General features: G+C 39.3%; 1 protein-coding gene across 1 annotated transcript in view; it reads left to right on the top strand.

Annotated features, from left to right (window-relative positions):
• LOC124606307 (CAD protein) overlaps positions 1–23,401 on the top strand; it is a 545,680-nt gene that overhangs the window by 500,399 nt on the left and 21,880 nt on the right. Inside the window, exons 25-30 of the mRNA XM_047138292.1 lie at positions 2,975–3,090; positions 8,750–8,965; positions 9,115–9,313; positions 19,401–19,723; positions 20,437–20,578; positions 20,667–20,737. Coding sequence (XP_046994248.1) covers positions 2,975–3,090; positions 8,750–8,965; positions 9,115–9,313; positions 19,401–19,723; positions 20,437–20,578; positions 20,667–20,737 — 1,067 coding nt within the window. The remainder of the gene's footprint in view (positions 1–2,974; positions 3,091–8,749; positions 8,966–9,114; positions 9,314–19,400; positions 19,724–20,436; positions 20,579–20,666; positions 20,738–23,401) is intronic.

Raw genomic sequence — 23,401 nt, 5'->3', positions numbered from 1 at the left:
GTCACAGCTCTCTTCCAAGAGCGCTGATGTGGCATTTGTTTACAGGCAACAGTCTAATGAATATCACATGAACAACTCGGTGCGCTAGTGCTGACCTCTCATGGTGATTCAGAGAACTTTTCAAACCACCCTCGTACTAGGGGGACCTATAGAGGGCAAGGAAAATGGAGATTGGAATACCTCCAGCAAATAACTGAGGGCCTAGGTTGAAAGTGCTACTCTGAGATGAAAATGTTGGCACAGGAGAATAATTTGTGGTGGGCTGCATCAAACCAGTCAGAAGACTCATGACAAGAGGAAGAGGAGGAGGAATCAGGAGGCGGCAGCAGGCCATCCTTTCCCATTTCCATGATGAACTTAATATTTGGTTGGCATGAGTTCAGATGTTCCAGATACTCTTTGAACCTACCCCTAACTGAGGCCAGATCACAAAGATATCATTCACATACCTGAAGAAACATATAGGTTTGTATCTGGCCATTTCTAACACAATAAATAGTCAGAATAGCATGGCACTTGTGATAGGGTTCAAGATACGCTCCACAGGCTGGATATGTTATGCAGGGAGCTTTTACAACTTCATCTGTATATGATAACCTCCTTGGAAGCTGAAAATTGGAACAGGGTGGACAGTGCCTCTAGGTCTCTATTGGAGTTCACCAAGAAGAATGCCTTGGTATGCCAGTCTGTGAAGTTTGGGCATACGAGTAAGAAAAGACAGCATGTGGAGGAGAGTCGCACTGTGTTTAACCTAAGTGGCAACCAGTTTGATGACAACACTTTCAAGTTACTCATCAGGGGGTCCCAACTTTGCAGTGACTTCCAGAAATGTGCACATGCCTGGTTTGATCAGTGTAGTGGAACAATTAGCAGACATATTTCCATCGAATGTGCCAGAAGAAATACACTGGGCGACCTGCAGCAGGATCCTCAGTAAGCACAATGTCAAGTGTGTTTTCTGTCCACCTACCGGAATAAGAGGGGTGCTGGGAAATGTAAAAGATGATCTGAGCTATGAAAAACTGGAATTTATGATATATCCTGCCATTGTGGCATGTCGTACATTGGCCGAACAACTAGGTCAGTGGACACCAAATGAAAAGAACATTGGAGGCACACCCGCTTAATATAGACAACTGAATTGGCCATTGCTGAGCACTCTGGAACTCTATCATTCCATTGGACTATGATAAAATGGGGTACTGGCATAGATTCCGATATACTGTAACAGTGTTACAAGAGTGTCTCCAGGAAAAAAGGTGATAGAGAACCTCATGAATCAGGGCACGGGGTAGCAACTCAGTAGAGCCTGGGTTACTGCATTGCAGTTGCTGAAAATGCAATGGGGACAGCAACAGAATACCACAAAAAGAATAGTTGAGGTGTGGATATGAGAAGAGGTGTAGCTGTCGAAATGGCTGCAATAATTGTTACTTCAGTAGCATACTGAAACAATGCCCCATCTGGCTTTGAGGTTGGAGCCATAATCTTCTGTTGAATGAACAGTGAATTATATTTATCAGCTCTTCAGTAAATCAACAAACAAGGCAGGCCCTGAACATTAACTACATGTTTTGCATGTTATGAAAAATGAAGTCATTTTACAGATATTTGACTGGAACACTGAAGTTTACGTCAACAGTCGAAATAAGTGTTGTACCAGAGACTGATGTTTTATTGTATCTCTTAAGGTAACCTCAAGACGAAAATGTTTTATTTTCATTGTGACCCGAGTGAATTCACATCGTATTAGCTATATATTATCCATTTGTAGGCAATTGTGATTTTCATTATTTGTTATCTGTATTTTGTATTCCATGGGAAAAATCATTGTTTTTTTTTTTATGTGCATTTCATTTTTGAATGTAAAACCAGTTAATGACAGTAGTTCAGTTAGCCTCACAGCATGACTCAGTTAACCTCTTGTAGGTGATAAAGCGGATCCGTAACAACTGTCCTCTTGTAGGAGGTTAAGTGGACCACTTGCAAGTATCCAGTGTTATGTTATCAGCTTTTGTTAATATTCAAGTGAGGCCTTTAATATTTTTTTTGTACACATTACTCAACACTCAATACAGTGACATGTTCTGTTTTTGCTTATCATGAAAAATACAAAAATAAAATAATATAAACTGGTTCAGTTGACCAAACTTCAGCCTACTTGATATCAAATGTACAGTGACACACATACCATATAGAGAACATTAGTTGTTACCCTCACTAGGCAGTTATCCTCCTCTTCAGCATTTAATAACTGTTAAGTTAGTTTGCCAACCTCGTAAGACTCCAGTACATCAATTCTTAAAGTTTTTTCTTACTCCTAGCTGTTGGAAGTTTTTCATGACTTGATCTGCCCATCATCCCTCTTGTAAGTGCCTCTCACAAGGCTAGTGTTACGAATAAGAGTTTGACAAATGTGAGAAATGTGTGGAACTTGGGCAGCTGTACCAAAGTAAAATACTGGAGAATTTGAGCATTCTACTTGCAATGCAGAATCTTGTAAACATATTTATCCTCACTGAATCCTTGATACACAGGTGCAAAACATTGACTGCTAATGGCGACAAACAACTTTAACAGACAATTTGACTCAAATGTTAGTGGTGAACAAATGTATGAAATATTTTCAATGAATTAGAGTGAAAAGGGCATTAAGGAAAAATTATATTCTTCTTCAGATTTAAATTTATTTGTGTACCACGAACAACATAACACTGAAAATAGCAGCCAAAAGTTAATGTACCAATGACAGTTGAAAAGCCTGTTCCTAACTCATCACTGCTTATATTCTTGTTAATGAAGCTGTGAAATATGTATAGATTCTGTCTGTTGTAACTGAAGTTCTCAGTCATTATTTTCCATTCCTCCACCTTAAAAAAATGTAAAATTTTGTTAAAGTTACTGCTGGCCAGCAACAAATTGCATTTATCCTGCCTCACTATTGGAATCCTTCATGATTTATCTGCTTTTTCAGCACCTCATACTGTAGAGGAGAAGATGTCAGAAAAGCCACCACCAGGATTTCCTGGGTTGGAGACCATCCTTCCTCTTCTACTGACAGCTGTTCATGAGGAGAAATTAACACTGGAGGTATGTGAATGTTGTAAAAATATTGGTTAATTATGATTTTACTCTCATTATTTATGTCTGTTTATTAGCAGAAAGGGGGAAAATACACTCCTGGAAATGGAAAAAAGAACACATTGACACCGGTGTGTCAGACCCACCATACTTGCTCCGGACACTGCGAGAGGGCTGTACAAGCAATGATCACACGCATGGCACAGCGGACACACCAGCAACCGCGGTGTTGGCCGTCGAATGGCGCTAGCTGCGCAGCATTTGTGCACCGCTGCCGTCAGTGTCAGCCAGTTTGCCGTGGCATACGGAGCTCCATCGCAGTCTTTAACACTGGTAGCATGCCGCGACAGCGTGGACGTGAACCGTATGTGCAGTTGACGGACTTTGAGCGAGGGCGTATAGTGGGCATGCGGGAGGCCGGGTGGACGTACCGCCGAATTGCTCAACACGTGGGGCGTGAGGTCTCCACAGTACATCGATGTTGTCGCCAGTGGTCAGCGGAAGGTGCACGTGCCCGTCGACCTGGGACCGGACCGCAGCGACGCACGGATGCACGCCAAGACCGTAGGATCATACGCAGTGCCATAGGGGACCGCACCGCCACTTCCCAGCAAATTAGGGACACTGTTGCTCCTGGGGTATCGGCGAGGACCATTCGCAACCGTCTCCATGAAGCTAGGCTACGGTCCCGCACACCGTTAGGCCGTCTTCCGCTCACGCCCCAACATCGTGCAGCCCGCCTCCAGTGGTGTCGCGACAGGCGTGAATGGAGGGACGAATGGAGACGTGTCGTCTTCAGCGATGAGAGTCGCTTTTGCCTTGGTGCCAATGATGGTCGTATGCGTGTTTGGCGCCGTGCAGGTGAGCGCCACAATCAGGACTGCATACGACCGAGGCACACAGGGCCAACACCCGGCATCATGGTGTGGGGAGCGATCTCCTACACTGACCGTACACCACTGGTGATCGTCGAGGGGACACTGAATAGTGCACGGTACATCCAAACCGTCATCGAACCCATCGTTCTACCATTCCTAGACCGGCAAGAGAACTTGCTGTTCCAACAGGACAATGCACGTCCGCATGTATCCCGTGCCACCCAACGTGCTCTAGAAGGTGTAAGTCAACTACCCTGGCCAGCAAGATCTCCGGATCTGTCCCCCATTGAGCATGTTTGGGACTGGATGAAGCGTCGTCTCACACGGTCTGCACGTCCAGCACGAACGCTGGTCCAACTGAGGCGCAAGGTGGAAATGGCATGGCAAGCCGTTCCACAGGACTACATCCAGCATCTCTACGATCGTCTCCATGGGAGAATAGCAGCCTGCATTGCTGCGAAAGGTGGATATACACTGTACTAGTGCCGACACTGTGCATGCTCTGTTGCCTGTGTCTATGTGCCTGTGGTTCTGTCAGTGTGATCATGTGATGTATCTGACCCCAGGAATGTGTCAATAAAGTTTCCCCTTCCTGGGACAATGAATTCACGGTGTTCTTATTTCAATTTCCAGGAGTGTACTTTGAACACTATTGACCATGACACTAAATTGTGAAAATTCTTATAACAATAATGTATTCAGTAGATCACGAAACTTAAAGTTTCAAGGAGTTCATACATATGCACACATTTTGCTCTTAAGAATATGTCTGATGTTGTAGTTGTAGTTGTTCTTTTATTGATATTAAAGACAACAGTAGACATAAGAAAAAAGCTCACTGTGATGTTTATATTTCTTACTGCTGATCTTGTTTCCCAAATGGGTAGAAGTGGGACATTTATTGGTGTGTAACACATATAGTTTCTAGTAAAATGGCTTTCTGTAGTTTACAAATATACATTTAATTTATGCCACAGAGATCCTTTGGACAGTGCTCAGTGTGCCAAGTACAACTAACAGACTCACTCAGAGAAGCTGAAATTTTATTTTTTAGAGTTTTATATCTAATAAATTTCAGTTGTTTTTATTGATTCTACTGTTCCATGTAATTGAATATAAATTTCAATAACACCCTATTTTCCTGCGTAATACCGATCTGTCATAATATTTATTTATTTATTTTACAGTTCTGATTTTTTAGTTTTAGCTGCTTTTTCTGGACTATATTCCACCAGTCCCATAGGCCAGAAAAAGTGATCGAAACTGAATAAGTCAGACTAATTGTTGTTGTTCATACATTAAACAGCACAAAAATCCCTCCATGTGATAAAATTCGACCAGGTTACGCACCATATCGCTTGTGTGGCATGGCAGTGGTTTGGAGACGATAGCAATGGCTCACATCTTGTATTGTCTCTCATACTCCACAAACATTGTATTAAAAAAAATTGGCTTAAAACTGTGAATATCTTCCCTGTGTACATGGCTAGTAGTCCTTACCAAATTTAGCACAATATCTTTGTTCAAGAGAAATCTCACAACAAAATTTGGTGCAGCTGTGTCTGGCAATCACTACTCACACCTCCTAGAAACCCTAACCAAATGTAGCCACGCATGCAATGAAACTCTTACGTAACCTCTGTGCCGTTCTGCTCCAGTAACAGTGATATCCCACTCTCTTTCCAGACCAATACCCGACATAGGAATGACTGGTACATCCATATTAAATACATTTTAAATATAGTAAGGAAAGTTCTGGTTGAATGTGAGTACTTCAGGAATATAGGAGGCCATTCAGCAAATACCAGGGTCGACAGCTAGCAGTTTGGAGGGAGACAGCAGGTCTGCAGGATAGCAATGCAAGAGAGAGAGCCAGCAGGTTCTTCAGGCTAAGCATGCAGCATACGTGAACCAAAGCCAGTAATTTCATGTGGTAGATGACGAAGATGAAGATCAATTGGAAGTGTGGATTGAGGGGGAGGGGGGGGGGTGGAGTGACAGGAAAGAGGAAGGATAAATTGTTGCTTAGAGATTTGGGGGCAGTGTGTTCGTAGGGATTGACGGCGTAAGGATTACAGGAGTTAATTGTGTGTTGGAAGGTTAACTCCCATCTATGTAGTTCATGAAAGTTGGTGCTGGGAGCAGGGTCCAGATGGCATGGCTTTTGAAGCAGCCATTCAGCTTGAGCCTGTTGTGCTCTGTTGGGTATTATGTCAGTGGGTGGTCACCTCAGTTCTTGGTCACGGTTTGGTTGTGGCCACTCAGTCTCTCAGAGAGCTGGTGTGACATGACTGCTTTCACAGGTGGCCCTGTCTCTAATGGGATAGGCTTACGAGCCAATTATTAAAGTGCAAGCTGAAAAATTTCACTTTGATTTACATGACAACAAATATTTTATATCTTGTAATGGATGGTTTTCAAGCTGGAAATGTCACCATGGAATCTGCCAGTCAACCATTGAAGTAGAAGCAAGATCTTTCGATAGTAAATCTGCATCACAGTTTCCTGAAAGTCTACGGAAAGTAATGACAGATGAAAATTTAAATGATCATATAATGTATAATTGTTATGAAATGGCATTTTATTATTAATTGCTTCCAACCACAACTCTAGATACAAAAAAAAAATCAGGAAATAAGAGGATTTGAGATTGAATATGACAGAATAACCCTCCTGTTTGGCCCAAATAAATCAGGTAGCTATTAGCTGAAACTTTTTTGTATAGGTCAGAGCTGGAGATGTTTATAGTATATAAACAGGTACCATTACAATTCCGTTACAGACAGCTAAAGAATGCTTGGACAATACATGTCTTTTTCACCAGTTTGTTTCAACAAGTGTTTCTTCCTTCAGTGAGAAAGCACCTGCATCACTGAAGCTAAGAGAAACAGCTGTCTAATCCTTGATCAATGTCCATCTCATCCACCTGATGATGTGTTGCAATCAGAAGATGGACAAATAAAAACTTGGTTTTTGCCAAGAAGCGTAACATGACAGCTGCTGGATCGAGGCATCATACGAGCATTTAAGGCTCATTACCACCATAGACTGCTCACTTAAATAGCAAGTTCAGATGATGAAATGAAAGTGTTCTTGAAATCTGCAGATCTTAAGAGTATTGCATCTTCAATAGGTCTGACATGGCAAACCATCTGTCTGACCATTATTAGGAGTTGCTGGAACAAGTGTTCCACTGAAGAAAATGCAACAGGTGAATGCTGTAGTGACATAGATTTCAACAGCAGTGACGACTGGTCTGCATGTGGTGTTCTACAGTGCAATATTGATCTTGAAACTTGAAACGCTGAGTAATCATTAACAATGAAGAACTGATTTTGAAGATCGTGGATGACAAGTGCATCATGGATGTGGTTCGAAATGAGAGTAGTGAAGCATTCGAGGGTCAGGATGATGAAGCTGAAAAAGAAAGTATAGATGATGATCCCTGTACATGCTACATATTAAAAATTAAACTCCATCCAAACAGCCCTTGGAAGGCCCACCAGTACTGGCTGGCCGCCATGTCATCCTCAGCCCACAGGTGTCACTGGATGTGGATATGGAGGGGCGTATGATTAGCACACCACTCTCCCGGCCGTATGTCAGTTTACGAGACCAGAGCTGCTACTTATTATTTGTTTGGTCAATGTTTGAGTGAAGTTTGTTGAAACGCAGTACCTTTTTTGGCAAGTTTCTGCAATGTTTCACTTCTAATGTTCTTTAAATTAAAAAACAGTGTAGTATAGTATGTATAATATTGCATTGTGTGTTCTTCCTGACTTTCCATGTGTAGTTTGTCATTACAAGGATCACTCTCAATATACTGGGGGCACACTATAATATGAGAGTAAAGCATATTTCCTGACAACTGCATTATCTCGGGCTTCTACTGTATTTCCCTCGAATGAAATTCTTTTCAAATTGTCTAAGCCTATAAAATATTGTTAAAGTTTCTGTGAACCTGTCAAATATTGGATGCTCAAATGTTCCTAACTTGTGGATGCTATTTACACTGGTTGAATCAGTCTTTCCTTCTCAACCCAGCCGATAAGTCTCCCCTGACCCAGGTTTCTGGGTGACTTTCCTGAACTCTACCCCTTTCCCTAAACCTCTCCAGTCCTTTTCCTTCATCCCTCCTCCTTCCCCTTCAACTTCAGAAGAGGGAGCCACTGACTCTGAAAGCTTGTAAAAGTTAAACCTTTTTGTGTGTGTTCTCCTGCTGCCGCTTGGTGAGTAGATTTTTTTATCTATGTATAACCTCTTGTTAATATGCATAATTTGGAAACCCATATGGTGAAAAGTGATGGGGTGAAGTGATAATGACCTTAGCCAGTTACCTTTACAACTGAGTTACATCAACCGTGTTGGCTCATTTTGCTGTAATATAGATCAAATTAATGATTTTGCATTTAGTCTGTGGCATGAAGAAAATACAATGTTCTCTTTTTATACGCTCATTTCATTCACTAAAAATAAGTATTTACCAGATTAAAGAAAGCCTAGCCACATCCTTCAGACAGAAGTTTCTTCATGCTAAACCATTAAAATTTTAAGGTTTAATTTGTTGATGTGGCATCATAAGTAGCCTGCTTGTTATGTGTGGAAAACATGGAAGAAGAGATGAGAAAATCAAGTAAAGTATTACTTCAAACCACTGCTATATTTCCAATCACACACTTACTTGCATTTCCTAATTAAGAACTGTACAATTTTATGAGGTAATTGTATGATTACAGCTGTGTGTTTATGAGACAATGTTTCCTCTATTTTTAAGTACTGAAATTTTTCAGGACCTTATTGACAAATTTCATCGGAACCCACGCCGCATCTTCAATCTTCCTGAACAGCCAAATACTTATGTAGAAGTGGACATGACAGATGAATGGGTCGTGCCTGAGGCAATGGCATACACAAAGTCTAAATGGACACCATTTGTTGGAATGAAAATGAGAGGCTCTGTGCACAGGGTGGTACTTCGGGGTGAAGTTGCCTATGTGGATGGCCAGGTACTTTGATTAAAACAACAGTGAAAAGATAATATTTCAAAACATCAGTTTGTGTTTATTATCTTGTTGTTCAAAATTAATGCAAATAACAAGATGAAGTAATGTGCCACAACAGAATATTAGTATCTCAGGATGGTGTTACATTGCAGGTACTAGTCCCACCTGGCTATGGGCAAGATGTGAGAGAGTGGCAGACAAAGAAACATCCCGTTCCCACAATCCTTGAGCTTAGCAGGCCTCCATCTAGTCTGGATGACTATATTACCTCAGCTGAAAATTGTGTGCGTTTTGCACCAGAGACATTCAAACTAGCTGATTTTTCTGATGGTGAGAACAAGCAAGCATTTGGTAAGTACATTGTCAAAAATGCTATCTTTGGTTTGCATTATTTTATCCCTCTTTGGTATAGAAAACAGACCTAGAATTTTGTCTCTAAAACTTAAAATTCACTAGAAACAGCAGTAACTAGTTGCCCTCCCCCAGCTTCATGAAGGTAGCACTAAATGTATATGGCCTGACGACTTGTCTGGCATAGTGGTAATAAGTTATGAGGGGCATTCAGTAAGTAATGCAACACATTTTTTTCTGAAAACAGGTTGGTTTTATTCAGGATTCCAATTCATGTATTACTTCCAAATATTTTGGCTGTTGTTGTTGTTGTTGTTGTTGTTGTTGTTGTCGTCGTCTTCAGTCCTGAGCCTGGTTTGATGCTGCTCTCCATGCTACCCTATCCTGTGCAAGTTTCCTCATCTCCCAGTACTTACTGCAACATACATCCTTCTGAATCTGCTTAGTATATTCATCTCTTGGTATCCCTCTACGATTTTTACCCTCCACGCTGGCCTCCAATGCTAAATTTGTGATCCCTTGATGCCTCAGAACATGTCCTACCAATTGGTCCCTTCTTCTCGTCAAGTTGTGCCACAAACTCCGCTTCTCCCCAATTCTATTCAATACCTCCTCATTAGTTATGTGATCTACCCATCTAATCTTCAGCATTCTTCTGTAGCACCACATTTCGAAAGCTTCTATTCTCCTCCTGTCCAAACTATTTATCGTCCATGTTTCGCTTCCATACATGGCTACACTCCATACAAATACTTTCAGAAACGATTTCCTGTCACTTAAATTTATACTCGATGTTAACAAATTTCTCTTCTTCAGAAACACTTTCCTTGCCATTGCCAGTCTACATTTTATATCCTCTCTACTTCAACCATCATCAGTTATTTTGCTCCCTAAATAGCAAAACTCCTCTACTACTTTAAGTGTCTCATTTCCTAATCTAATTCCCTCAGCATCACCCGACTTAATGCGACTACATCCCATTATCCTCGTTTTGCTTTTGTTGATGTTCATCATATATCCTCCTTTCGAGACACTGTCCATTCCGTTCAACTGCTCTTCCAAGTCCTTTGCTGTCTCTGACAGAATTACAATGTCATCGGCGAACCTCAAAGGGGGCACACCCAGCTGGTGGACGAGTGTATCAGCACTACTGACAGATACGTCCAGTTTTGCAGCAAGATGTTTGATTGTGATCCACTGATCAGCTCAGATGAGAGCGTCCGCACATTCCAACATTGAAAGAGTCACAGCTATGTGCGGCCGGCCACCATGCAGGAGATAAGACAGGTTTGGGTGACCTTGTTGTCATGATAAGTGCCTCACCTAATGACTCGCCAAGTTTTTGTTCAGTACCAGGTCTCCATTAACAATCTAACTGTGAATATCTGTGATGATATGGTTTTCTGCCAAAGTAAAAGTGAACTGCCACTGACTTCTGCTCACAATTACTCAAAGGTGTGTATTTTGTGACAGTAAAGAATTGTTTGCAGCTAGGTGCAGGTGGTTTTGTACACAGTAGTGGCTATGAGATAATGGAGAAAACAGCATCATAGCGAAAACAATGTAACAATTGGAAGGAAAATAAATTACTTAGCTTTCTTAGCAATTAAATCCCCCATACTCGTACTCGTTTTGGAGATGCAACATCTTTTTAATGAAAATGTGCTCCACCTAATTTATCACATTGAAGTATTTTGCTATTATGAAAAGGAAAGTTGCTGCACACCATATAGCGGAGATGCTGAGTCGCAGGTAGGCACAACAAAAAGACTGGCACAAATAAAGCTTTCAGTCATTAAAGCCTATCTGCAAATCAGCATCTCCACTATATGGTGAGCAACAACTTTCCCAATCATAATACTATTACATTCCATCCTGGATTTTCCATTGTTTGAAATATTTCACTTGCAGTTTCGACCTGATCAGTTGGGTCATGAAACAAATGTCGAAGGGCAGCTGTAAAATTGTGCGGGAGATAAAACAATTTCGATAATGCTGCAGGAACAATCCTTTTAAACACTGTAAAGCAACTCCAATGTCAGTGTACAAATTGTGTTGAAGTGGGTAGAAAAATAAAGCGATGTTCAATCATATGTTGGTACTTCTGTGTTTGTGGGCCACATACTTATAGGTACAACAAAGAAGATAGAGGAAGGAGATGTAGGATTAACATCAGAATAAAAGCATAGAGAGATTAAAAAATGTTAACATGGGCGAATTAGGAAGGAATAGAAAGGTGATGGGAGAAGTGGAAGGCTGTTATGGCGGGGGGAGGGATGGGGGTGGATGTCAAATGGGGATGGAAACAATGGGAGGAGCAACAAGTGAAGGACGGGAACCAGTTTAAACTGAGTAAGAACTGGGTGGTTTACTTCACTAGCTACAGTTTGGTGGTAGTTCGTGTGTTACCTGTATTAAAAGTGATTACACATGTCCCTTTATAAACTACTAGCTGAGAAATATCCACTTTGCTTGATCTTCATTTCAGTTTGTTTTCTGCGAATATTCCAGATCACTTGAGAACATTCTAGAACAATTTTCATACATTTCTCTGTAATTTTGGATGTAAAGTGGGACTACATCTGGTCAGTATATCACTAAATGGTAATACCATCAGTTGTGTGTCTAAAGCTCTTTATTCAAATTCGATCTTTGTCAGTGATCCACTGCACCAGTATCAGGCTCCTCTATTGGCAAGTACTGTTTCTGTAACCAACTTCCCATATTATTCCCTGTCATGGCAATATGGAAAAGTAGTTATGGGACCAATATTTGCCTGATGATGGCACAGTGGATCATTGAAACCAGTTGCATTTGAATGGAGATATTTAGCTATAGGTGTTCCCATTAATTTTCACATTCTAGAATATTCTTGAAATATATTTCATTTCAGTCAGTATCACTTTTTCATGATCTGCTGTAAACCATTTCCAAATATATACTGACACATGCATCTCATGGACACTTGTATATTCATTTTTCTGAGCTGGAATGTATCTCCATGACAGTATGATAATGGAATGTCAGAGAACACTAAAATATTCTAGAACATTCTGAAATGTCCTTGAGCCTTTTAGAATAGTCTATATCACTTTGCAACATTCTAAAATAATTCCTGAACATTATAGCACTTTCAGGAACATTATAGCACTTTCAGGAACATTTGAGAACAATTTGTCTGTAACATTCTAGCCAGTTTAAACCACTGTGCCACTCAATTCCTAGCTGCCCCAGTGACTTCCCATAAGTCCACTGGGGTGGTTCCCTGTGTTGCCCTGCATTGTGCAGTCATCGAAGGTACGCATGTGTGCGTGCGTGCGTGCGTGCGTGCGTGCGTGCACGCATTCTCGCACTCACCCTGTTTCTGCAAAAAGCAAATTTACATACAATTTTAGCTTCATCATTATTACATGGAAGAATCAGTTAAACTATTCACAGTGACAACTTAATATGTAACAGAAGTTGCAAATGTTATGCATACCAATCACAAAATAAAGGAATGTGAACTGTCAGAATAGATGAAAGGGTACCATTTAGGACCATTGTATATGTACACATCTGAAATGTGAAGCATGACCAAATGAAGTAAGTCACTATTCACAAGGTTTCATTAGGCATGAATTATAACATTCTCATACCTTATTTCCTCATTTTACATTACCAAAAGGGAAAAGGTGACTTTTGATGACTGATTCTGGTTTGTATTATGTTCTTTTGTGTGCAGAAGTCATAGTGATAACAGTGAGCTTTTACAGTCAAGCAAACTTGCTGGTTAAGAAAGGGACTCAGTTCCAAAGTTCAATCAAAACATTTAGCTCAAGTTGTCTTTTTGTGTTTTCCATTTCGCAAGCAATCATGTTCTGTAGTAATTGATTATATTTTTTGATTATATTTTTGTTACATAAATATACTTCCATAAAAAAGGGTAACAAATGGTTCTTAATTTTAAGGGATGGACTTTGTAGATTTCATCACCTTAACCATTACCATTTCTTTAAATGTGAGTGTTAGCTAATTTTGTAAATCTGTCTAAATAAAAATGTAAATGTATGTCTGTTCAAAATCTTAAGCATCTGAAAGTTCTTCACCTATTGTTTTTAAATTTTGACCCAACGTAGCAGGTAAATGCAAGCATTTTTACACATCTATTTTTATATGTGGATCATACATAAATAAATATGTAATATACACTGAACCACCAAAGAAACTGGTATAGGCATGCATATTCAACTACAGAGATATGTAAACAGGCAGAATACAGCACTGTGGTTAGAACGCCTATATAAGACAAGTGTCTGGTGCAGTTGTTAGATCAGTTACTGCTGCTGTATTGACAGGTTATCAACATTTGAGTGAGTTTGAACGTAGTTATATGGTCAATGCATGAGCAATGGGTCATAGCATCTCTGAGGTAGTGATGAAGTGGTGTAACGTGAATATCAGGAATCCAGTAAAACATTAGATCTCTGACATCGCTGCTGCTGGAAAAAGATCTTGCAAGAACAGTACCAGTGATGACTGAAGAGAATCGTTCAGTGTGACAGAAGTGCTACTATTCTGCAAATTGCTTCAGATTTCAATGTTGGGCCACCAACAAGTTTCAGCGTGCAAACTTTTCAACGAAAAATCATTGACACGGGCTTTCAGAGCCCAAGGTCTACTGGTGTACCCTTGATGACTGCACGACACAAAGCTTTATGCCCCGCCTGGGCCCATCGGCACTGACAATGGATTGATGATTACTGGAAACATGTTGCCTGGTCAGACAAGTCTCGTTTCAAATTAGATGGATGTGTACGGGTATGGAGACAACCTTGTGAACCCACAGACCCTACACGTCAGCAAGGGGACTGTTCAAGCTTGTGGAGGTTCTATAATGGTGTGGAGTGTGTGCAGTTAGAGTTACATGGGACCTCTGATATGTCTAGACATAACTCTGACAGGTGACACGTACATAATCATCTTGTCTGATCATCTGCATGCATTCATGTCCATTGTGAATTCTCACAGACTTTGGCAATTCCAGCAAGACAATGCGACATCTCACCCATCAAGAATTGCTACAGACTGGCTCCAGGAACACTCTCCTGAGTGCAAATACTTCTGCTGGCCACCATACTCCCCAGACATACATTATTGAGTATATCTGGAATGCCTTGCAACGTGCTGTTCAGAAGAGATCTCCACCCCCTCGTACTCTTACAGGTGTATGGACAGCCGTGCAGGATTCATGGTATCAATTCCCTCCAGCAATACTTCAGACATTAGTTGAGTCCATGCCACATTGTGATGTGGCACTTCTGAATGCTTGTGGGGGATGTACATGATATTAGGCAGATGTACCAGTTTCTTTGGCTCTTCAGAGTATAAATGGAAAACTTTGTTACCAAAAATCTCAAGAAGTCTGACCAATTTACTTCAAATTTTTAAATATTACTTTAATAAACCTTGAGGTGAATATATCATACATACAGGGTGTACCATTTTAATCTGTAATAGGGGATAAATTGGGATAGAGATGAGATACAGCAAAATATTTCAGATAAAAGTTGTAGGTGACAGAGTGTCATACACTGCTACTAATGGCCCTGACTGTGAAATTTGTTTTCAAGATGATTTGGAGCTTATAATGACCTTTTAAAATGGGATCCCTAACATTTGATTCAAGATTTAAAAAGGGCAACAAATTTCGTACGTAAAATGATATATTAAAGATCATGGCAAGATTCAGTCAGTGTCAAATAAGCAAATATGTTTTTTGTTCTAGTAGGGATTAACTCAGAATAGAGGAGGGATAGAACAAAATACAGTCTTGAGATGCAGATTCAAAGAGGCATAAGGGTTCACATATCATTACCAATAACCATTATGTTAAAGGTAATTATTGAAGGTCAGTCAAAGGTTGAGTTTTGTTTCATGGAAACCCCTATTTCTGATCTCAAATTTGGAAAGAGCAAACAGAGATTTGAACTTCCAGTTCAAATTAATAACACGTTTTATTGGCAAAAATAAATACACCACAGCATATAAATGTTACTGCGGCCTTTTCAAGACAGAACAGACATAAATAAAATGTAGATTATTGATTCAAAAGTTGTTGAATGAGGCTCCTGACCTCTCTATCCTCAGGGTGATTCTTCCAAATTGTATCTAATGTTGTATTTTGCTGCATCCCTCCTCTATTGTAAGTTAATCCTTATTAGAATGAAAAACCTATTTGCTTATTTGACCTAGCCATGACCTTCAATAATGTATCATTTTATATGTGAAATTTGCCAGTGTTTACAAATCTTGAATCAAATATTCAAGTATTAGGGTTTGCATGGGGGGGGGGGGGGGGGGCAACACTTTAACCTTCAAATCACCTAGAAAATAACCTTCAAAGTCATGGCTGCTAGTAGCAATGTGTGACCCTCTTTGCCACTTAAAACTTTTATCTAAAACATTTTGCTGTTATCTCATCTCCATCCTTAGTTATTCTCCACCATGGATTAAAATGGTCCAACCTGTGTATACAGGGTGGTCAGAAAGAGTCTGAACAGCTTGTAATGGTGTTGCAGAGTAGGTTACACTGAAGAAAAAAATCTAAGTATGTGGCACTGTTACCAAGTTAATTAGCATTGAAGTTAGTAATCAGGCCATTGTGCATGCAAATTAAGTGACCAACTATATACAGTTAGTGTGTCAGTTGTTCTCATAGCATAGATGACATTGGCTTGGGTTCGATCTTTACTGCTGTCCCACGTCTAATTTTTGTATCACTCTCTTGCTTGGTTTGAGAAAACCAAATGAAGCATGTGTTTGGTGACACCAGTTTTGGCGGGCCATTTGAATTTGCACTTTCAATGATCTGATTGGCTAACTTCAACATTAATTAACTTGGATTGGCAAAGTGTGTTGAATTTTTTCTTAACAATTATTTCTAAGAGCAACCTACCTTAAACAGCCTCACAAACATTTCAGACTGTTTCTGACCACCCTATGTATAAAATACGTAATAGGGAAATGTTGTTAGCAAAATTCTTGAAAAGCTTTTAACTTATTTATTTAAAATAGGAAGACATTGCAAAGCTGCGTGAGGTTAAAGTAAAGCATGATCACCATTTATTTTGTTGTTATTGAACCAGTGAATCTAATAAAACATGTCCTAGATGTGTATCTCTAGTAGTTTTCCAGAGCATCTGGAGAAGCAAAGATTTTATAAAAGCAAATATCTTTTACTTTCCATTAAGAATGTAGAAACATTTATGTCATTGTTGACAACTGTTAGAGTTGTTTGTCATTACCTAACTCTTGAAAAAGAGTTATTTTTCTGTATCATTCAGTGAAAGAACATAAAAACAACAGCTTATTTAAGTGAAACCACATAGGAATTGTTGTAGTTAGTAGAATGTTTATGAAATAGGGATGCCTTTCAAATTTATCACAGAGGAATATGCTGGTATGGTGTTTGTTTATGGCAAATGTGACGGTAATGCTGTGGGTGCAGTTAACAAATGTCATGTACATTATCCAACTCAGAGGTTTCTGAATGCACAAACCATTAGCGGAGTATTTTGAACTTTAGGGGAGACAGGTTTTCTACCTAGAGTTTATAATTAGTACGAGCACTTGATACGTGGTGGTGGTGGTGGTGGTGATGATGATATTATGGGTGCTGCTCAACATAGCCCAGGTACCAGTAACTGATGTCTCTCTCAACAAATAGGCATTTCACAATCTAAGGTATGGCATACACTGAAGTACAATAATCTGTATCCTTACCATAAACAAAAAGTTCATCATTTACATCCAGGAGACCCTACCCTTTGCTTGGAGTTGTGCAACTGGTTAAATACTCATCGGCAGTTACAAAAATACATCTTATTTACTGATAAGGCACAGTTTACTTGAGATGGTATAAACAATTTACATAACAAACACGTATGGTCTGAAGCAAACCCACTTGCAACAGTGCAATGCAATTTCCAGCAGCGATTTAGCATAAATGTGTGGTATGATATAATCAACACACACTTTATTGGACCATTCATTTTCCCAGGGTGTCTAACTGGCAAGATGTACTTACAATTCTGAAGAAATGCCCTGCTTGCTTGAAGATATTCCACTTGCTATGAGATTGCAAATGTATTTTCAACATGACGATGCACATCCACATTTCACCAACGCAGTTACTACACATTTAAATGACCATTTTCCCCAGAAACGGATTGTTTGTGGTGCTACACATCTCTGGACACCCACATAGCCCAATTTAATGCCAATTAACTTTTGTGTATGGGGATGGATGAAAGACATAGTTTATGAGGACAAAGTCAATACAGCTGAGGCATTACTTGCTCACATTATGAATGTAATCAACGAAATTAAAAACAACCCTGTGAAACTGAAACGAGCAACAAAATCTCTTCATAAACATACAACTAAATGTATTGCACTTGGTGGAGACATTTTTAAACATTTATTGTGAAAGTATTGTGAAACTGTATGTACACTGTAAAACTTCCTGAACTTTCTTTTTCTGGTTTAACATGATGAATTCACGTATGCTATGGTATTAATAAAAGCAGATTATCTGACACATTCATACAGTTTCAGTTAACATTATTGCCATAATTTTTCCAACTTCTGTTGAAAACTTTGTGCAATTGTCTGGAATTTAAAAAAACAAATTGGGCTAAGTAGTTAATAAGGTAAAAATTTTATGAAATTACGTCTTGGCGTCTCTGGATGTTCTGAAAAACTACTGCAGATACACATCTAGGACATATTTTATTAGATTCACCAGATCAGTAACAACAAAATAAATGGAAGTCTTGCTTTACTTTAACCTTGTACAGTTTTGCTATGGCTTCATATTAGTGAAGTTGCTAAATTTCAGGCAAAATCTTCAGTAGCTGTAACTCTGTAGCTAAACATTTGCGGAACTATGTTTATATGAACTTTTTTCTTGAGTTTTACTTGTAGAATAACATATTAAAATATTTGCATATCTTTGTGAATAACCCTGTGTGTGTGTGTGTGTAAATTTTTTTTCTTTGAGGAAAGTAATGAGACTGATTCTTTGTATATACTAAAATCCCGCCCCCCTTCTTTGAACGACAATATTGTCCCCTTCAAAGTAGTTTCCTTCAGTACCTACACCCCAGTGGAGTCATTGTTCCCAGTCTTGGTAGCAGTGCTGAAAGGCTTCACTTGGTAGGGCTTTAACATGTCAGTCACACTTTTTAATGTTCTCCAGAGTCCAAAAATGACATAATTTTAAGATAATTTTCAATTTTGTGGAAAAAAAGCATCATAAGGACTTTAGGAGGGGGGGGGGGGGGGCTGTGGATAACAGGAATGCTTTTTGAGCTAAAAAAATTGTGAGGGAAGTGGCCGTGTGGCATGGGCTGTTGTCATGATTCAGCATCCACTTGCCTGCGATGTCTGGTGTCACTCAGTTCACCCTTTTCCTAAGTATTTGAAGGACAACTCTGTAAAACACTTGGTTAAAAGTTTGCCCTGGAGTAACAAACTCACGAAAGCACATGCACATTTGACACTTTTGTTGGTTTTCGAAGTTGGTCTCACTGAGCGAAGTTAGTCATCAGCAAGTTCTCAGCCTTCCAAAAATGATTTGTACCTGTGGATAACTTGTGCTGTTGATAAAGAATATTCCCATAGGCCTCTTTCAAATTTTCAAAGGTCAAACTTACAGGTATCCCAAATTTAACATAAAACTTGAAGTTTTAATGTTGTTTTAAATTCCGCTGTTCCATTTTCGTAATACACAATAAGAAAACATGTTCACTGATGCTACTGTCAGAAATCACATGGTGGCTGTATGATGCTGAAACTCAGACTGCACTTTGGGAAGGAATCAACGTACCAGTCTACACAAATAGAGCAACACAGCACTGCAAGATCATTCACAGTGTTGTTAGTCTCATTACTTTTCTCACACACCTCATATATCAAATGCCCATACATATTATAAACGTCTGCTTTCTGTTTTCTTGCTTTTTCATTGAACTAGGCAGAGCCACAGCAATGTGTGGCCAAGTACAGTTAGTGATGAAATAAATTTCTTCCTTTTATTTTTCAGAAAAATATTCTAAGTTGATATCAGACATGGCTTCATCAAAACAACAGACTGGTTTTCCTGCTGCCCACGATGGACTTGCTCCAATTGCAGCACCACAGCGAAGCATTTCTCCATTGCCCTTGTTGCGATACAAGAGTGACAGCATTCCCAATCTCCCCAGTGTGGTTCCTGGACAGTCTTCATCATTCAGCCATGGGCTCACTGGTCAACATGTTCTTTCTGTCAGTATGTTCACTAAGGACCAGCTGAATGAAATATTCAACCTTGCACAAACACTAAGAGTGTTCGTGCAAAAGGAGAGGCAGTTGGATCACGTATTACGGGTAACTTCCATTTTTGGGAACAAATTACATGCATAGTAATGTTAGCTCCACATGTTGCATACTTTTTTTTTCCTTTCTTGTATAAATATTATCAGTACATGATACAGTGTGTCTAGAAGAGTTCCTAAATTGTTCACACAAAAGTAAGTAGTTTTAATTTATATATCCATAATAATATACCATTAATAGGATTCTTTCATATTTACCTCAACTTTTAGTCCATAGCGTTTGATTTCTTGTAAAATGCTATCAACCAGAACACTTATTAAACCAACTTTGGTAAATGATACTCATTAACTCATTTCACTACCAAATAACAGGAGGTCAATAAGTTATTAAATGTCTGTAACTGCAGTGGGTTTGTAAATGTAACTTCAGAACAACAAACAAGTTTTATAAAAAATGGTGAAAGTTGTTAAGTGAAAAACAGCATAAACTTCACTCCACAGTCGGGAACTCTTACATCATTCAAATTGTATCCAAATGACTTGCTACATGAAATAATCATGCAGAGGCCTCTGGTGGTGGTGTATGCATAGTGAGCTTACAAATGCCAAAACAATGTGGGCAGATGTGTTGAAAGATGTTTTTATGTATCAGAGAATAATTACTGGAGCATTATTACTGCAGATATATTCTTTCTGTGGCTAGTCAGATCTTACTTTTTGAATGTTCTTCGCAACCATGTACATTTTTGTTTTTGTTAATTTCAGGGGAAAGTAATGGCTTCCGTTTTCTACGAAGTGAGTACACGAACTAGTTGCAGCTTTTCAGCTGCAATGCAGAGGCTTGGTGGAAGAGTAATCTATATGGACGAGAGTTCTTCATCTGTTAAAAAGGGTGAAACACTGGAGGGTAAGCTTTTTATTTGTAATGGCTCTCATTAACTTGCTCAAAAGTTAATCATCTTAATAAACTGAGTAATTTGTTTTATATTCACCAGATTCGGTTCAGGTGATGGCTGGATATGCAGATGTTGTTATCTTGAGGCATCCAGAACCAGGAGCCGTTTCTGTAAGTTACTAAAAGTACAACAAAAATTATTTCTGAACTAATCCTTGCAAAGGCCTCATTGTTGGTGCTGAAGGGAAATGTGTTTTTTTTTCTATATGTTGCTATTGTTTAATAATCTAACTTCACAGAATTAGATCATTTTGTTACATATATGTTCATATTGACCGTGTAGAAAATTTTGAAGGTGTTGCTCCTCATGTATGTTAACGATCTTCAGTTCAGTACACATAAAGTAGGATTAGTTCTTTTGCATATGACATGTCATAGTAAATCCCAACAGTGATAGAGGAAGATTATTGATTGGTTTTCTGCAAATGTTTTCTCTTATTTTTAAAAATCATGTTCAATGCAACACATCAGGAGCTACTACACCAGTAACAAATTTAAAGCATTAACATTAATTAGGAAGCAAAGCTGGAGGATCGAAAATTTCAGGTGGAATTTTAAGTTAGAAAAATCACATTTTAGAGCTTCTTAGACAGTTTAGTTCAACCACTGGGCAACCCCAGGGGGAATAAAAACAGTCCGAATTAGGGTATACTCTCCTCATAGAGCTGGTTTTATGTGGCAGACAGGCACATTTAAAAGTACACTGAGCTATCAAACAAAGTTCTTCAAATTTAGAAAAAAAACACGTGCACAATGCACAACTGACACACACAGCCACTGTTGTGGCTGGGTGTCGCTGTCTGACTGCAGTGAGTAGTGGTCTCAGCTGGGTCATCCGCAGGATGGATGTGTGTGTGTGTGTAATGACTCCTTACTCTCTCCCTTGAAACCCACATCCTTTCGTCTTTCCCTCTCCTTCCCTCTTTCCTGATGAAGCAACCATGGGTTGCAAAAGCTTGAAATTTGTGTGTGTGTTGGTGTGTTTTTTATTGTGTCTATCTACCAGTGCTTTCTCGCTTGGTAAGTTACAGCATTTTTTTCATATAAATATTGTTTTTTGTCGATTGCTATGTCCAGATATTTATAGATGTATTCAATTAAGTTAATATTGTGAAAACTCACACACTTCATGTCGTCATGATATAACATGCATTGTGACCCATGGAACAAGTGACCAACTAACATTATGATATTAATTGAATTTAAAAAGTTATTCGCCAGCTATTTTTTGTTAAACATCCTCATTTCATCGTTTTTCACTAGTTAGCTCACTCTCACATCATCCCCTTTACCTTATCTCCTCCTGTTAGTTTTGCCTGAATTTTATAGCAGTTCCAGAGTGCTGTAGGATCAACAAATAGACTCCTGTAATGAATATTACATTATGTTGAAGCAGAGACTTTGTCACAAGCTATGATTGTTACACTTGAGACAGTTATTCCTCATGTTAATTGATCTTATTGTACGAGATTTAATGAGCCTAACACCACTTGCTTGCTACACTTTTTATTTCGTTGCTACCTACAATTCTTCTTTTTTAACACACAAAACAAAATGTGGATAACAAGAGGGTTCATAAAACTGAAAGACATTTAGTGAAACAAATGAACATACTGTTTGAAGTGCTTGAAAAATAATTTACTTTTCAGACACTTTCTTGTAATTTGTGTGTTCCCACTCAGTGCAGATGTCAATTATTTCTGTGAACTGAGTAGAGAATTTCACCACACATCCTGATCCTGCAATTGCATGAGGCACTTGCAAACACTCTTTATCCTGGTTAACAGGCAGCAGGTCCAATGGTTTTGACTCCTCAGGTGCACTGTTTTCAGCAGAAAAGATATGCTGGCTTGAGTAAAACAACAGAAATGTTGATTAACTTATCTTTACTCTTGATGGTATTCTCCTTCAGTAAACATTGACTCACTTTATAAGGACGTGCATATGATTGTGAGTCCACTCTTTATCTGATTAAGTCTAGTGAACATATGACTTGTACTTTTAATATCGTTGTGTGTGAAAGGAGTTTCTTTGGTCCTGTGGGAATTCTCTTCAGTCTTTAGGTGCTTCGTCTTTTCCTTGATTTCGATGACAGAAGTTAGAGGGACAATGTCTGTTGTGATATGAAGTTCCCGGAAGAATCACCGGGTAGCTTATGTATAACACTACACAAAATTTCTGCTACTGCATAATTGCTTCCTTTCTGGAAGGAGCAACACAGGCCAAGTAGAATAGTAGGTATTAAGTTAATCCATTTAGCTGCAGAATGGACTCGTCTAGCACTCTTCAATATATGGTTAAGTTTTCCATTAGCGTGAGATAGTCGGTAGTAATTCTAGTCATTTTATAAATCTTCGCCCAAGCTTGGAACATAGTAGCCTGAAACTGCGTGTATGCTACCTGCTGCAGTGTTCCAGCAACTGAAAACTGCTGTTGCTCCTGTCTCTGCTTCAATGTTTTGATGGGGTGCAACTTTCATCCAGCTAGTGAATCTGCCTATGAAAGATAAATAATAAATAAATCCGTTGGAAGATGGTGCTGGACCCACTCGGGCAGCATGTACCATCTGAAAATGTGTGTCAACAATGAGCAATTCCCCAAAGGTCACCGAGCGAGGTGGCGCAGTGGTTAGACACTGGACTCGCATTCGGGAGGCCGACGGTTCAATCCTGCGTCCGGCCATCCTGATTTAGGTTTTCCGTGATTTCCCTCAATTGCTCTAGGCAAATGCCGGGATGGTTCCTTTCAAAGGGCACGGCCGACTTCCTTCCCCGT

This window comes from Schistocerca americana, chromosome 1 (assembly GCF_021461395.2).
Source record: "Schistocerca americana isolate TAMUIC-IGC-003095 chromosome 1, iqSchAmer2.1, whole genome shotgun sequence".
Lineage (NCBI taxonomy): Eukaryota > Metazoa > Arthropoda > Insecta > Orthoptera > Acrididae > Schistocerca > Schistocerca americana.
The sequence above is the reverse complement of the archived record's forward strand: the minus strand, read 5'-3'. Positions and strand labels throughout refer to the sequence as shown.